This window comes from Rhipicephalus microplus, chromosome 8, assembly GCF_043290135.1.
Source record: "Rhipicephalus microplus isolate Deutch F79 chromosome 8, USDA_Rmic, whole genome shotgun sequence".
Taxonomy (NCBI): domain Eukaryota; kingdom Metazoa; phylum Arthropoda; class Arachnida; order Ixodida; family Ixodidae; genus Rhipicephalus; species Rhipicephalus microplus.
In genome coordinates this window covers 55801373-55818744 of record NC_134707.1, presented here as the reverse complement: position 1 = coordinate 55818744, position 17372 = coordinate 55801373, and the positions used below count along the sequence as shown (strand labels likewise).

At 45.3% G+C, this 17372-nt stretch overlaps 2 protein-coding genes across 3 annotated transcripts in view; one reads left to right on the top strand and one right to left on the bottom strand.

Annotated features, from left to right (window-relative positions):
• LOC119164502 (uncharacterized) overlaps positions 1 to 16536 on the top strand; it is a 22678-nt gene extending 6142 nt beyond the window's left edge. Inside the window, exons 2-5 of the mRNA XM_037416699.2 lie at positions 5320 to 5474; positions 8001 to 8083; positions 11985 to 12074; positions 16059 to 16536. Coding sequence (XP_037272596.2) covers positions 5320 to 5474; positions 8001 to 8083; positions 11985 to 12074; positions 16059 to 16213 — 483 coding nt within the window. The 3' untranslated portion in view covers positions 16214 to 16536. The remainder of the gene's footprint in view (positions 1 to 5319; positions 5475 to 8000; positions 8084 to 11984; positions 12075 to 16058) is intronic.
• The window catches only part of inaE (inactivation no afterpotential E), a 220185-nt gene that overhangs the window by 131418 nt on the left and 71395 nt on the right, over positions 1 to 17372 (bottom strand). The gene's annotated exons all lie outside the window — the stretch shown is intronic.

Genomic DNA, 17372 nt, shown 5'->3' with positions numbered 1-17372 from the left:
TGAGGGGCTACCATCCCGGTTTCGTAGGCTTTGATAGCCGCCTTGGAGTCACTGTATATTGACTCTCAGCGACTATCTAGCATAGCCAGCGCGATTGCAACCTGGTCCGCTATCACGGGCTTCAATGTGCGTACCATGGCGGAGCAAGTGAGCCTGGAATTTGAGTATGGAAACAGCGAATGCCTTTTGATGTACATATGGTGCAGCACCCACAAAGCTTGCATCAGTGGGGTTGCTACGGACGTGCTCGAGCAGAGCTCTACCTCTGGCCCAACGTCGACCGACGTTGTGCGCAGGGTGCATATTGCGGGGAATGAATGCGATGCGCAGTTGAGACCTGATGGGTAGGCCAGTCGCATAGAATTTTGTTTCCTCTCAGAGGGCGGTTATCAAGTTCATCAAGTGTGGCTGGGAAGGTCACTCTTAGTGCGTGTCAAAGCAGGTGCTATTGCAGATAAGGTGGTGTCCGCCGCACTGGAGTAGTGCTTATGGTGCTCAGCTGCTGACTCGAAAGTCGCTGGTACGATCCCGGCCACATAATTTAGATGAATGCAAAATTGTATAGGCCCGCGTACTGAGCGGTGTCAGTCGTGCCCGTTAAGGAACACCAGATGGTCAGAATTTTCGCAGCCTTCCACTTTGGCATCTCTCCTAATTATATCGTGGTTTGGGGACGTAACACTTCACATATCCTTGCAGAGAAGGTGTGCGATTTTATCGCGGCATTGGCAGAGTTCGCAAAATGTCTTATCAGCCATTCAAATAGTGTATGAACGCGCGTACGAGAAGCACGAAGAAGGTTTAGAAGAAGTTTAGACGCGGAAGTAGTCGGAACTACTTAAACGACTTAAGTCTGAAAACTGTGAAAGCGTAGTTGCGTTAAAGTGCGAGACACCGTGGGACGATGCGAATCAAGAGAGAAGGGAAATGTTGACTGTGGTGTCACCTGCCAGCTAAACGACGAACTGTGCATCACAATGACGCTCAAACTGCGGCACTTTTTAGATAAGAATCTAAGCACTTCTGCAAGAAAAACAAAAAGACGACAAAAAATCTAAGTTCTCAAAAAGTATAGCAAGCGAAGCTAAATAGAAAAAAAGTTCTCCGATAACTGTGCTGCTTTGCAAGCAACACTTGAACACCATTTTCGTTTTTAGATCAGTCCCTTTCTCTATATATTTCCCCTTTTTTTTCAAATAACGACACAGCTAACAAACAGGGCTTTGAAGCGAAATAGGAATTTGTCATTCTCTGGCAGCCTGTGACTCAAGCGGCCACAAATTGGCTCCCAGGACTTCACGCAGCAATTGCGAAACTCGTTAAAGTTTAAAACGCGCCCGCACGCGGATTTGCGCTATCGAGCCCGTCTTGTTGTTTGCGTCAGCGCGAGTGCGTGTGCTTCACGCAGGCGTAGTGCTCCCGTGTGAATGCTTGCCTGCGATATTGACACTTGAATTCATTGTGAATGTCCACGCATATGTTGCAATTAACCGTTCTTTTTGTTTTGTTCACGACCTTCTGAGGTGCCTTCATCATATCAGCTTCGTCGCTGAAGACTATCCCCTCTAAATAATTAAAATGCACAACACTCGCTGTGCCATTGAGGGGGGGGGGGGGGATGGACAAGTACTTTTCAAGGTAGTGTGAGGTCTGGAACATCATCCACCTTCCGCGCAGGAGCTACTACAACTGCGTCACCATACCCCGTCGGCCCACAAAGCTGTGAATACACTCGTGTGAATTTTAGAGACGTAGGGCTTGTGCGGACGCCTCTGACTTATGGTGCCAGTTGCGGCCAGATGCAATGAATTCACCGCCTTCGCCTCTCCCTCTCACCTTCCCATTCCTCTTTTCCGATTCACCGTGTAGAGTAGCTTACCGAAAGCTTTGTGCTCGCCTCTCTCCGTCTCTACATGTTCCAAGCTCCCTCATCCCTGTGCTCATGCAGTCTAGGGCAGCATACCAGTCGTACTTATGGCAGGTAATAACCGCAGAGCCGAACCACGAGATTGAAGTAACTAGAAGAATAAGAATGGGGTGGAGCACATTCGGCAAGCACTCTCAAATTATGACAGGTAGATTGCCACTATCCCTCAAGAGGAAGGTATATAACAGCTGTATCTTGCCAGTATTTAGCTACAGAGCAGAAACCTGGAGACTTACAAAAAGGGTTCAGCTTAAATTGAGGACGACGCAGCGAGCAATGGAAAGAAAAATGGTAGGTGTAACCTTAAGAGACAAGAAGAGAGCAGAGTGGATTAGGAGACAAACGGGGGTTAAGGATATCATAGTTGAAATAAAGAAGAGGAAATGGACGTGGGCCGGGCATGTAGCGCGTAGACAGGATAACCACTGGTCATTAAGGGTAACTAACTGGATTCCCAGAGAAGGGAAGCGGGTTAGGGGGAGACAGAAGATTAGGTGGGCAGATGAGTTTAAGAAGTTTGCGGGTATAAATTGGCAGCAGCAAGCACAGGACCGGGTTAACTGGCGGAACATGGGAGAGGCCTTTGTCCTGCAGTAGACGTAGTCACGCTGATGATGATGATGATGATGATGACCAGTCGTTCTAGACTGGTTAACATCCCTGCCTTTCCTTTCCCTCCTGTTTCCTCCCTCTCTCTTGCTGGTTAACCTACTTGCCATAGGCCTTTCTGTTTCATTATTTTCATCATGCGCAGGTGTACAGATAGTTATCGTCGTCTCAATTCTCTTTGTTTTTCTTACTTGCTGAAAGCAATTGTAAATGACACGAGTTATTTCTTACAATGAACAATGCAGTATCTTCGGAAACACTCTCCTTTTCTCCGTATATAGGCCAGAGGAATGTTTTCTCAGAACATCCCCATGAGACTTTGAGGATGGCTATAAAACGGATCTGTATAAGCAAGATCAGATATACAAATATTACCTGCGTCCACAGAAGCTGAAAGTGCTAGCTCCTAAATGTCAACCAATGTGACTGGTACACATGGATTCACAATTCCTTCAAACACTTAGCTTCCACCTAACACGTATATAATAGTGTGGCCTTATACACAGCCTCGTATGCTATAAGAATTAAACAAACGCTACTGCATCGACAATGGTGCAAAGTGACACGTAACAAGAGGTATCTATAGGGTTGAACGAGCCAAAACCAAGATGTTATTACGTGGGAGCCACGCCATTGTTGACAGCTCCAGACTTTTTGGCCATGATGCCTTTTTTTAAACTTAGATCGTACAGTACTCTGGCAGCTATCATTTCGCCTTCATCGAAGTGAGTCCAGTAACGAAGTCATCACTTTCGGGTCAGCAGCGAAGCAATCTAACAACTGTACCACCAAGCAGGGTGACGAATACTCCTGACCGAGCCCTATTCACAGCTGTGTGTGGGCCCGCCTTGAGCCACCTATTGTAAGATACGATATCGAATAGTTTAATACCACACTGTGCCGACTTGCGTCATCTCTCTAGCTCCACGAAAGAACACCGTTATTCGCCCATGCACTGGCACACATACACAAATTTGGAGGCGGCTCTAAAGCTTACCTCACGTGTCAAGGCTCTCGAACATCAGCTTTCACAAGCTCCGGACAGAAGCGTAGCCCAGAATCTTTTTCCGCGGTTGGGGGCGTTGGTAAACCATACTTTTCTATGTTCGTGCGCACGTTTCTATGGGTGCGTGCAGAAACACACATGGATGATAGAAATTCACGGGTGAATGACGGTTTGAACCACTCGTCAGCCCCTCCGGCCCCTCCATGGCTTGACCAGTGGCACTGGTGTGTTTTATGGGCTAAGTTCTGACGTTGGTGTTTCGCCCAATGCCGAAACGAGCCACGGAGGCAGCGTTAAGAGTTGCGCGCTGTTCACATTTTGTCTTCCAGGTGCCGCAGTGATTCCAACTCCTAAAAGGCCGTCTGATCTACCTATTACATCTTTTTCAAAGATTATCATGACAGTTCATTAGCCCTTGTCTTAGGTAACTTCATATTCCGACACTTGAACCGAAACGATAGATTTCACACCAGCCATTTTTTTTAAAGGTTTCTGAGTATTCAGCAACCCGAAAGTTCGTGGTCGACCGCAAAGGTTAGGAAGGGAAACAAGAGTTGCTGCTTGTTCGTGCCAATATAAAAAAATAAAGGACACTTTGAAAACTACTGAATGTGTTTGGCGAATGCCCGTGGCCGTTAGACTGCTTATGCCATGGCTTTTAGCTTTTATGTTTTTGTTTTTTCTGCATGTATAGTGTTCGATATAGTGTTAGGTATTGGGGGAGTCCACATTCTCGCGGCGCTTCTCCGAACCGCTTGGCGTGGAATAACTTTTAACTTTCCGGCATGTGTGTGTGTGTGTGTGTGTGTGTGTGTGTGTGTGTGAGTGTGAGTGTGAGTGTGAGTGTGTGTGTGTGTGTGTGTGTGTGTGTGTGTGTGTGTGTGTGTGTGTGTGTGTGTGTGTGTGTGTGTGTGTGTGTGTGTGTGTGCAAATGCTGGGAGGTGCTAAGGAATGTTTGTGGTGCCAGGAAATCGTGTTAGAAAGTCTGCAGCCCTCAATGGCGTATAAAAGGGGTGGCGCACAAAGGCAAAGACCGACCCCCCCCCCCCCATCTGCCCTGCTCGGCCTTGACCCTACGTCGTATCAGTGCCCTACGTGATATATTATGACGTATTACATGGCATATGACAGTATGGAGTTCGACGAAGCAGTTCAGAAGTATTGATGGCTTGTCTTAGAGAGTCTTGTGAATGTTTCGCGTGCAGGGAGTTTCGTGGGATGTCAAGGGGTAACGACGATAGTTGTAGCGCGAGAACAGAACGACGACAAAGAGACAAGAAGGACACGAGCGCTAACTTCCAACTGAGTTAATTGCGCAGAGCGCGAAAACATATAGAGGAGACAGTAAACCATGGGACAAAAACCATGTGTCACAAAGAGCAATGCATGAGTAAGGTAAAAAAAAGGCACAAAAAAAGGCTAAGAAAAGTCTATAAGGAAACAAAACAGAAAAGTAAAAGTGATAGTAATATAACTACTTGCGCGCACCGAAACCTTCAAGAAACTTAGTGTCCCTCTTGTCTCTTTGTCGTAGTTCTGTTCTCGCGCTATAACTATCGTCATGTCATACCAACTAGCCCAATACTGCCACGCTTAACTATCGTCAAGTCATACTAACTAGCCCAAACTGCCACACTTAACTATCGTCACGTCACACCAACTAACCCAAACTGCCACACTTCTAAGTCAAGGGGTAATTCGGAAGCTCTTGGAACACACCACGCTTCATCTCTTGCCCGACGTTTCCTTTGCATTGTTCTCTTTTTTTGTTTTGTAGTTTGTGGCCATCACCGAGAAGATATACGTGATCAAGCGCAACTTCAACTTGAAACGAATCGAGCGCTGCGAGTCGGCGCAGAGGTTGCGTCAGCTGAGCGAGACCAACTACGAGTACGTTCTCCGCACTCGCATGTACAAGGAGGCGACGACGCTGTGAGTAGAACCTGCATCTTTATACACAGGCGTCCCACCATCAACGAACCTTGTTTCGCTCATGTTGAATTAACGCTTAAATACCTGTAACTTTTAGTCCATGCTGTTCCTGCAACGATCGACAATAGTTTTGTGTGAGGGAGAGAGAACTGTTTAGTGAAAGGTAGGAAGGTTAGGCAAAAGAAAGTCAATTATACCTTAACCACGTAATGGTCACAACCGATTAGTAATAAGAATAAATATATTAGCAATAAAAGGTGACCCAGGCTGGCAAAGTGGAATGGCCCGTATTCGTTAAGAAGTTTCACGGCCTAATCTAACTCTCGGGGAATAGTGTCGGAAGCGAATTAGACTGAACCAAGCATCTTATTAAGCAGTTTATACAGAAAGTGTACATAAAAACGTTAATTGCGGAGTTGGTGGCAGAAAATTATCATCATCTTAACGGGTAAGTGCAACAGACTATGGGCCAGTCACACTACCCATCGCTGGTCAACTAAAACGAAGGCAACATTAGGCACAACTAATGGCTGCCCTGCGACGAGACGAAAAACCCGAGGAGACGGATGACCAATGCAAACGACAACGTGCTCGTAGATCTATTAAGACGCGGCGAACGCTCCGTGTCAGCGCGAGTTTCTGTGCCTGAAGGTTGGACAACCTTGTCATGTCTGTGACTCCGTGCGCTTTAACTGGAACTTTTTTTTTTTTTTACGCGGAGAATCAACGTAGAACATTGCCTTACCAATATTCTCTGATTCTAATTTCCTAACAGCCATTGAAACAGCATTTTGAGCTGCTGAAATAACCCATATATTTAACGTTGGCTTTGTACTTCTCTTGGTTGTTGATTTTTTTATATGTATAATTACAGCTTTCGTTGTATAATCCTGTGTTTTGTACTTTTGTTCTAATGCTGTACTACAAGTGTTGATTTCTCCTGTATACTGTAATGCACGATTTATTTGCTTGTAATTTTGCTGTTTTGTATTCTATTTTCTACTGTAACCCCCCCTACAACAATGCCCAATGGGCGATGTAGGTACTTGTAATAAATAAATAAATAAAACCTAGAAGCAACCACATTAGTCTTCGTTATCATCCACTTTCACTGTTTGAAGCCTTGAGCGGCTTAGGGCAAGCTTCGCCATTTTTTAGTGAAAGCAGTTATGAGATCAAAACTCGGGTCTCGCGCAGTGCCATAGTTGTGCGCCGCCGCCGCCGCCGGCGTCCGTAACCACATCGCGCGAAATTAGGCAAAAAAACTAGCACCAATGACACAGTGGGGCTTGAACCCTGGTCCGCTTGCCGCCAGCCCAGTATTCTACCACCGAGACACACCAGTGCTTGGGACTTGTTGGCAAAGTTGCCTTAGGCAGGCTTCATGTCGGGAAAGCAATCGTGTGTATTAATACGACTTATAAAGCGTTTTAGAACAGCGAAAGAACAAGCAGTCGTCGTACAGTATTGCGTAGCGAGTGGGTCGTCCCATGCTCCAACCCATTACAAAAGCTTGTTTGTTTGTTTTTTGTCAGCTATTAACTGTGGCGGATACCCACTTCAGCCATTATTCTTCATCGTCGTCAGCCACTGCTTGAACTATGGGCAAAATACTTCTCGCAATAGTCTAGCAGATACCATGCTTCTCGGAAGAATGAGGAAAAATAGCATAGCGAATATTGGCCTACTACACTAGAACATTTATTATTAATGTCATATAGCGGGCATCAAGCAAGTGGGCATCAAGCAAATGTGTTTGCAGCAGTTACCCAATGACTAATTAAAAAATCTCTGAAAGTCCGCTTCTAGCTTTTGCTGTTTGGCGTAGTATGCTATCATACAGACACTGTGATGTGAGAGTTCTATCCGTTAATGAGTGTTTCGTGGAAGCTGTTATAAAAGTGCGAGATGTGTATAAGACTACCGACTGTAATGAAGATGTCATATCTTTGTTTGACGCGTTGTCACGCATGAAACACGTGTGATAGTGATTGTCATATTAGCTTGACCTGTAGTCAAGAAGGCAATAAAGAAAAAAAAAAGACTGCGCTGCACTTTCTGCGCAGGCCTCGCGGTTTTTTTTTTAAACATCATTGTTTTTACTATTATTATCGCCATACATTATAATTTTCGCAGTAAAATCACAATGAACATTTCGGAGCGATAAAAAAATGATTCTTCGCATACACAGAACTCCCCGAAGGGTACGAAGTATGACCTAGTATAGTTTTTACGGCATAAAAGGCTCGCGCGGTACAAATCGAACGTACTTTTTGAGAAAGCGTTATCAGAAGGTTGTATAGGTTCAGTCACTGCAGCCGGAAAGCTGTCGTATATTGTCCACTTCAATTTATCTACATTTGGAAGATAATTACAATGCTACAAGTAAAGGCTACAAAGATCGTGCCCTATACTTTGCTTGGCTCAGTTCAAGTCTGCTTCTCTTACAAAATATGCGTGAAAAAGTACGATGCATGTATGAACTGCCTGATTTGTGCTTATTCGTCGAACTCCTTCACTGCGCAGAATGTCCATGAAAGTGTTCTTCACGATCAGCAAGACTGGCGTGCACAAGGACTACAACGCCGTCAAGTACGCGCATGGCATAGGTAAGAAAATTGTAGTGAAAAAAAAACCGATTACAATACCATGATTATTAATGAATGATATCCACCTCAACAGCAGTAGAGCGACGTTGTAGCTGCGCAGCCTTAATTCGTGTGCCCACCCAACGGTGACACAGAGGACAGCAAGTCCTTGAAAGAATTGACGTACCACTTGGCTTTCTTATTGTCTTTTTCTTCTGTCCTATTTTCATTTACAGTACCATTTCATCGAAGCTCGTCACCTCTGTAAGCTCACCGATTGATTGATATGTAGGGTTTAACTTCCCAAATCCACTATATGATTATGAGAGACTTTGTAGTAGAGTGCTCTGGAAATTTCGACCATCTGGGGTTCTTTAACGTGCATCCAAATCTGAGCACACAGGCCTACAACATTTCCGCCTTCATCGGAAACGCAACCGCCGCCGCCGGGATTCAATCCCGCGACCGGCGGGTCAGCAGCCGAGTGCCTTAGCACTCGGCTGCTGACCCGCTGAGTGCTAACCTAGACCAACGTGCTAACCTAGACCACTAGACCAACGCGGCGGGACCTCTCTAAGCTGTCGACAGACACACGAAGCATAAAATTATATTCAGGTTAATGATATTACCATGCAGATTTATAGAGAGAGCGAAATAGACAAGCAGAGAAAGAGATAGAAAGGCGCATGCTCAAAAGAAAAAAAAAGATAAAAACTGGGAGGGCGCTTGAGCTTCGTCTTCAATAGAAGAAGGTGATAGCACAATCGCGCCTCATGCGCATCGCCTTCTAAATTGCTAGCTTGGTTGACACGTGGGGTTTAACGTCCCAAAACCACCATATAATTATGAGAGACGCCGTAGTGGAGGGCTCCGGAGATTACGACCACCTGGGGTTTTTTAACGTGCGTTCAAATCTGAGCACACGGGCCTACAGCATTTTATCATCCATCGAAAATGCGGCCGCCACAGCCAGAACTCAATTTCGCGACCTGTGGGTCAGCAGCCGAGTGCCTTAGCCACTAGACCACCGCGGCGGGGTAGAATCGCTAGCTTGGCTTCAGCTCTCGGTGCATGACTCAATCATGCCGAAAAGAAAATGAAAGTTTGAGCGCGTAACATGGGCAGTTTCAAGTTATCCAAAATGGCTACTGCAAGCACAGTTACGCAATGTCCATTACGCCATAATTCTTCCTTTTGTCGAATGAGCGAATGGTCCACTACGCGTCGCTACAGCAACACGCGAAACCAGCGCAGCTGGTCACTTTGTTGGTGCTTTTGTGGTCTAAAATATAGTCGGAGGTGACCAATTTTCTTGTACCTGTTCACCTGTCTATAGTCTAACTATTCCTGTTTTGCTCTGTAGTATCCGTTTTGCTATGAAGAAATTGAGGTCCGTATTACCTCCTATACTCCATATAAATATGTTCTGCAGCGAAACAAAGTAACAATGAATGGTACCCAAAATAACACTCAACAAAAAATCTATAATAGCACACACAGACCCGTTGAAATAACATGACAATGTACACTTTGCTTGCGGCAATTCACACAGTCATGAAATGTTCACACGCAAACCTTTCTTTTTCTACTCACAGTATATGCACTAAGATAATTTTATATATCTCAACTCCTAGCTGTATACCACAAGCGGTTATCCAGTCCGGTCTCCACTGAGGAGTCGGTCAGGAAGATATTCGCCTTTTTCTGAAGATACAGCTCAGGCTGTTGTCCAAGAAATTTCTTTATTGTGAGGGGCCGTCTGTCCAAACTTGCTAGTTTCTTCTTTAATTTCGTTCTTTCATTTGTACGACAATGTAACCAATGCCTCTCTAAACGCTTTGTGAACCTTGATGGCCTTCAGATAGATAACTGATTTTAATTACTGAGGATGGTGGTGGTAACGACAACCATGGTCGTGGTGCAAAGTGCACTACACATGAAGCTGTCACGAGCAAACAGCCAAAGAATGATAGATCAAACGACACAAAATCATATTCTCATAACTACGAATGTATGGCGTATTCACAGATACTCACTGAAGTGAGACTGATTTATGCTTGCGTAACGGCACGACGAGCGACATGATTGGCAGCAAACTTCTCTCATACTGGAAACCCAGCGGCGCCCTGGCATAACGGAGGCTATTTCTGAAGCTATTCGTATCATAACAAAACATTTCAAAAATACCACCTGCCATATATAGGCCCTTACATTGGAGGGCGTCAAAAGAAAAAGAGATGCAGAAACAAGAAGGGTGTTGCTAAATCTTTACAGGGCAATACAGATGGCGCAAGAAAGTGCACTTTCCCATAAGTTGTGGTTGACAGTTATAGTATATAACTGTGTTATAGTACAAGGCCGTAAAGTTGTGCTGTATAGCATGCACTGTAGTTGAAGGTTAAAATCTGAACATTCAACGTGGCATAGAAAACCCATAGATAAGATAGATACGCCACACGAACACAAAAAACGGGAAAGCAAAGGAGGGCCGTGATTTTCGGTTTGCAGTGTCCGCGTATATCGTGCGGCCCACCATTTGTCAAAGTGTCAAATCAACTAGCTTGAACATCCACAGTTAAAACCGCAAAAACTTATTCATCAATCCAGACACCGCAAACAGTAGTCGCCGACTGTGCTCAGCAGGACAAGACCATACTTCAGCTCGTACGTGCATTGCTTTGACGTCGACGGTGCTTATTTAAAGTGTTTTATGCCGGGATTGAAGAAGATTTTAGTGACGTATTTCCGTCACAGAAATGGCGTTAAAAAATTACGCACTATCAAAAGGCGAAGAAACAAGTTCCTCTGGGTCCACGACAACACATGCCAAGCACATGCTCTGATAGACTTTATTATACGCCTTTTATGTCTACCGCTATCCTCTCACAGCATTCTTGGTAGAGTTCAGTGACCGTGACATCCACGGTTAGTTCATTCAACGCATCAATTCTAAGGGTCCAGCCCATTCGACGCGTTTCGAATAAGATGACTGAAATTTTGTCAAAGCCTTAAAACACCCCCAGATGGCGATCTCACCCCAAGCATCGGCGCCACTCATAGCATCTATTGACCAGCAATCAAGGGCCTGATTTTGTAAACAGTGAGAGGCTTTTTAACTCCGCGTGCTCCACTCATTCTCACCCGGCGAATAATCGTGGCCAGCCAAAGGGACAACACGACAACCATTGCGTTTCACCCTGGTCGGGTAGTGTTGTTCAATAACTGCAACATGTCGCGAGTAGGGGACGTTAGACCAAGATCGGCTTTTAATAAGTCACGCTCTTCTGGCCGTCACATCACTTTCTCTAGTTCCGCTCTCGGCGTTAACTACTACAGCTACCGTAAGCATATATGACCACAAGAGTTTGTTTATTCGCCAATGATGGACCTTAGTCATCAGGATGGAGGTGTATGACCAAGCGTCAATGTGGATGCATCAACGTTAAGCTGTGCCATAGCCGTCAAGCACCAATAGACGTTGCGCAAGCTCTCTTATATCGACGTACAGTAAACATTCAACTACTTCCATAAGGACACATTTTACTTACGTATTTTACCTATTGGTATGACGGAGGGGTCAACAAGTCTTTTTTTTTTTTGGGGGGGGGGGGTTTCTTGAATATCTTACACTGATGACACAGTGGCCACCGTCTTTGTAACTATTCTTTCGAGAGCTTGCTTAAGCAGGAACAGCGACAGTACAAGATGGTGCGTCTTGCGTCGAGACACAAATAGATTACAGCGAAACTGTACTAAATGACTACAATCGTCTATGCCAATGCAATCTACGCGTGAAGGCATTATGTATTGTAGCTACCTAGCCGCCATCTTTGGGTATCCCGGCTGCGGCGGCTGCATTTCTGATGGAGGCGGAAATGTAGTACAACGTTGTTCAATGTCACGTCCCTCTTTACCGTTTCAGACGAGCCTAGCGTCGAGCGCAAGCTCATGTACATCAGTCCCGACAAGACGTGCGCAATCCTCGTCGAAAACTTGAAGAAGCGACGCAAGGGTGAGTATGATGTGAAGTGTAGAAAGGGTCGAGTTTATAATTTATACCAGGCGCACGATTCTCGATGGATTCATCTATAGTGGACTTGTTCACTTCGGCAGAGCGGGTTCAGATACTCGAAAAAGCACCGAGAAGTGACGTCCTGATGCTGTTCGCCTCATCGACGCACCGAACTCACCTGCGCATTTCCGACGTAAATATAAACAAAATAGACGAAATGTGTAGTATTAAGACACTTGAACAGAGTTAACAAGTCGGAGCTCAACAATGAACGTGTTAAACTGGTTGAATATGATAACGGGGACGCGGACCGACCATCTAGGTACGTTAATTCGGCTACCACATTAAACCTAATTTAAGGGCTAACATGACTAAAGTTCATGCACGGCCTCCAAGAAGTGTGTCTCAGGGCGGATCTCTGGGGACAGCGTTCGTTGAGGTGAAAAGCATTCTGTCCTTCTCATTCGTGTCGAGAGTCGTGAAAGCTCCGTGCCGTTGAAATGACGTTCCCGGAACAACGGCCGAATTGCAATGCATTGTGTGGTATACGAGACATTGAAGTAGCTAGAGTGGGTGGAAGGGGGGGGGGGGGGAGACTCACTGGGCCCATGCTCTATCCCTTCTCCCAATTTTTGTTTGCCAGGCCATACAGGCCACAAAATGACCATTTTCCTGCCCCCCTCAATCTGTGCCCCCCCCCCCCCCCGAAAGAATTTATGCCTGCGCCCCTGCTAACAAATAGTGTAGACGCGAGGTAGAGCTTTCATCGGCAAAACTGACCGATCCATCAATGATCGCATAGAACATGCCTATTTTATAAAGAACGGAGTGGGTCATATTGGTCATTAAAACCGTAATCTATCAGATAAATCCAAGTGGTCCAAAATATCGCCAGTTAGCATTCATTAAATTTTTTTTCGAATATGTTCGAAAACACGTAGCCCTAGACATAACCAAGCTGCTCAGTGTGAAATCTTGTTATGTACATATAGACCGCGGAAATGTTTAAGGAAGAAAGCAGACAGAAAGATAGAAGGCAGGGAGGTCAACCAGAAAGACATCCGGTTGGCTACCCTACACTGGGGGATTAGAGAAGGCAACAAGAAAAACTGCGGTGACTGGATGATCGGCCACTTTCGGTGCAGGTGCTAGTACGGCCCCGTCCACATCTCTCGGCAGCCCACAAGGCAGTGAAAGCCCTCTCGCGCTTTTTTTGCTTTGTGGGCGACGGGTTTTTGTGAACGCCTCTGACTTGAAGTGGAGTTCGCGGCAATGTAGCAGTGCATAAACGTGCAGCTGTGGGGCACGGTGAGGGGCAATGTTAATACGCAGTATTACTCCAGACGTAGCAGCTGCGCCTGGCTCGCAACGATGAGTGTAAACGTTCGCCGGAAGTCTGCCATTTGGCCGAACGAAACAGCGGTCTGGTACGGCCGGAAGTCTGCCATTTGGCTGAACGAAACAGCGGTCTGGTACAGCGTGACAAAAACCCGCACAAGACTAGTTCGAAAAAAATCAGACCATCGCAGGGTGCACTAAAGCATGAGAAGACTGACTTTATGATATAATAAACATAAAGAAAACAAAGGGGAAAAAAGCGCAAGGCCTGTGCAGAACGCGCAGCATAGTCACAGCTTTCTAGAGCCTCCATTAATGAACACTCTTGGGACAACTACTGCAGCTACGCTTGCTTGTCACCGAATACGCGCCGTAAATTATAGTTTCTGTGAGGTACGGGCGCACCTATACAACGGCAGTATTGCGCTCTTCGGAGAAGCGTGGTAACCGCTACACACCTGTGAGGCATATATTATACGTGCGCTCTTTTTATGCCACGGCTGACGACGATGAAGAATTACGACCGAACCTTTTTGTAATGCGTTGTAAGCATTGAACGACCCACTCGGTACGCAGTTCCCATTGTGTGACGCCTGGTCGCTGTTTTACTACTTTGCCAAACGCTCTATTACACGTTTTCACGTTATGCCTTCCCCGCCATGAAGTCGGCATAGGTCCCGTTTGCAAACGATTTCCAAGCTTTGACGAAATCGAGAGAAAAAAGAAAGAATATAAGAAATGTAGGGAGGTCAACTATAACTACAGAATACTATTCTTGAAGGCAGAATTACTGAGCGACCAGCTGTGACACTCTGCACTGCGTGTTTGTTGTGCAATGTACATCTCGTTCTCTCTCTCCTCGTGTAGGGTAGCAAACAGTGGCGTGGCTATGTGGTAGACTCATGTGGTTACCACGCGGGTTCGAATCTCATACTTTTTGAGATATTTTGTTTGTTTGTTTTTTAATTCCGGAATATACCAGTTACGGGCACGAGCGATAGCGGTGGTTGACAGCTGTGTCATCAAAAACAGTCGTCGTTTTTATCTCACATAGCAGCTTTCGCCCCAAAATGCCACGCAAATAAAAGTTCTCTGACGCCACAAAATGCCACGCAAATAAAAGTTCTCTGAATTCCCTTGACAGTGACTTAAACGTTCACAAACGGTGAACTCGCGCTTATATATACCGGCAGCTTTACTTTAGAATGCCAGTTAGCTGGTGCTTGCGTGCGTCAGCTCGTCGCCTACACATTCCATATAGGCATTCGTTCAATAATTCCGATAGCAAATATGTGCGTTTTGTCTTTATGGTAAACGACACACCCGATATTCCCGACATGCTAAAGCACAAGCAGATCGTACGGACGGACGGACGGACGGACGGACAGACGAACAGACAGACGAACAGACAGACAGACGAACAGACAGACGAACAGACAGACAGACAGACAGACAGACAGACAGACAGACAGACAGACAGACAGACAGATAGATAGATAGATAGATAGATAGATAGATAGATAGATAGATAGATAGATAGATAGATAGATAGATAGATAGATAGATAGATAGACAGACAGACAGACAGACAGACAGACAGACAGACAGACAGACAGACAGATAGACAGATAGATAGATAGATAGATAGATAGATAGATAGATAGATAGATAGATAGATAGATAGATAGATAGATAGATAGATAGATAGACAGACAGACAGACAGACAGACAGACAGACAGCCAGCCAGCCAGACAGACAGACAGACAGACAGACAGACAGACAGACAGACAGACAGACAGACAGACAGACAGACAGACAGACAGACAGACAGACAGACAGATAGATAGATAGATAGATAGATAGATAGATAGATAGATAGATAGATAGATAGATAGATAGATAGATAGATAGATAGATAGATAGATAGATAGATAGATAGATAGATAGATAGATAGATAGATAGATAGATAGACAGACAGACAGACAGACAGATAGACAGATAGACAGATAGATAGATAGATAGATAGATAGATAGATAGATAGATAGATAGATAGATAGATAGATAGATAGATAGATAGATAGATAGATCACTCAAAGTGCGTTTCATTCTCTAAAAAATGCTTCGCATTAAAAAAACAGAATGAAAAACTAGAACACACATAAATATAGTGATAATAACAGACGATGTGCTTGCGAACACGGAACTGCTCTTGCGGAATGTAGAAACAGGTAGAAGACGTCGACCGCGTATGAAAGAGACCCAGAAATGCTACACACTTTGACCTTTCTGGAGGCTGCTCACGAAAAAAAAAAGAAAACATGACATTGTTGATGTTAATAATAAACGAAGAAATATACAATAGCGAAAAAAAAAACGCGTGATGATTCAGCTTTCGCATTTCTGCAGCTCGAAAAACACCACCGGCGTATCACTTTCACATATGCAAGTTTGAGTCAATGTGTCGCACCTTCCACTCACCCAATATTGTTTTTTAGCTGTATCCGACTAGAGGACATAATGAGATATAACGTAACGAAATATACTGTCACCCATTGATAGACAGTTTAAACCAAAAACACCCATGCGCCCCAGTTGACATTAACAAATTCTCGTTTACACACTGTCCACTGCGTTCTTCTACAGGTTGCCAACTCGTCCAGCCCGAGTCCGCCGTCGACAAAGGTGTGCCGGTGGAGTGCAACAAGATATACGAGACGAGGTGCGGCAAAAAGAGCCTCGTCGTCTACGAACCTGTCTGCAAGACGTTGCCCGACAGCGTGCCCCACGAGGAACTTTAAAAAAAGCAACACATTCTCCTTCTGGCGAGACACGTTCACTGCAAGAAGTTGGGTGGTCACGACTTACGCCGTTTCGGAAAACATTCCTCTTCACATCTGTCAAGAATACGTGGTGGTGGTTTTTGACTGCAGGTGGCGCTATACGACCTGAGAGACAGTGCCGGCACTTGCTTCGTCTCAGCGTCACTTACATTATTTAGAGATTTGTGCGAGAGACTGGACTAACCATTCGAAAGATATGCGCAGTATACGCGAAAGGCGTCCTTTTCAAAACGCTCCAGTGGGGACACACGCATCGTCTTCCAATAAAACAAAATTGTTGACGTCTGAGTCACACACGGTCAGTGAGCACGCGCATTACGCTCGCCGAGGTCTTTCCCTCGTTTTAAAGCGAAACCTACACCACTGCGCGATATTTTCTAAGGTCACTCATCACGTCACAATGATGTGTCGCCGGAGCGCACGTGTAGCGGAAGTGACGTCACGGCACGTGATCCGCTGAGTAGAGACTTCGCGGCTGGTACCACGTGACCACTAATGAAACACCGTGTGCGTGGCCTTTGGAAAGTGGAGCCAAAAAAACCTTTCAATCGAGGTAACTTGGTCTAGAAGAGTATAGTTAAACACCAGCCATATTTTCCTGAGTTGACAATAGTTAGTGGACGTGGTGCCTGCTGGCAGCAATCCTTTCACGTAACTAATTAATGGTAGTGGCTGTTACTGTAACGCGACATGCTCTGCACCAACGATGACTGACACTGACATCCATATTGCAGGCATCTTGTAAATAGCACACGGAAAACACAAGCACACGGACCACATTTATACTGAAGCGTTTGATTTCGCAGCTCGAACCCTTTCATTTTAAAAGCGACGAATGATGGGTATTTACGAACGAGTTAAGAAGAATACGCCTTGGGATACTACGTCTCAAAACCACTATATGATTATGAGAAGTGTTGGCGCGTAGTACTCCGCAAATTTCGATCATCTGGCGTGGTTCAACGTACTGAAATCAAAAGAAACGGGCCTCAAACATTTCACGTCCATTGAAATGCATCTGGCGCGATCGGGATTCGATCCCACGACCTTCGGATGAGCAGTTGAGCACCATACGCGCCAGCCCACCAGAAAGGAAAGAAGTAAGATCGAAACGAGG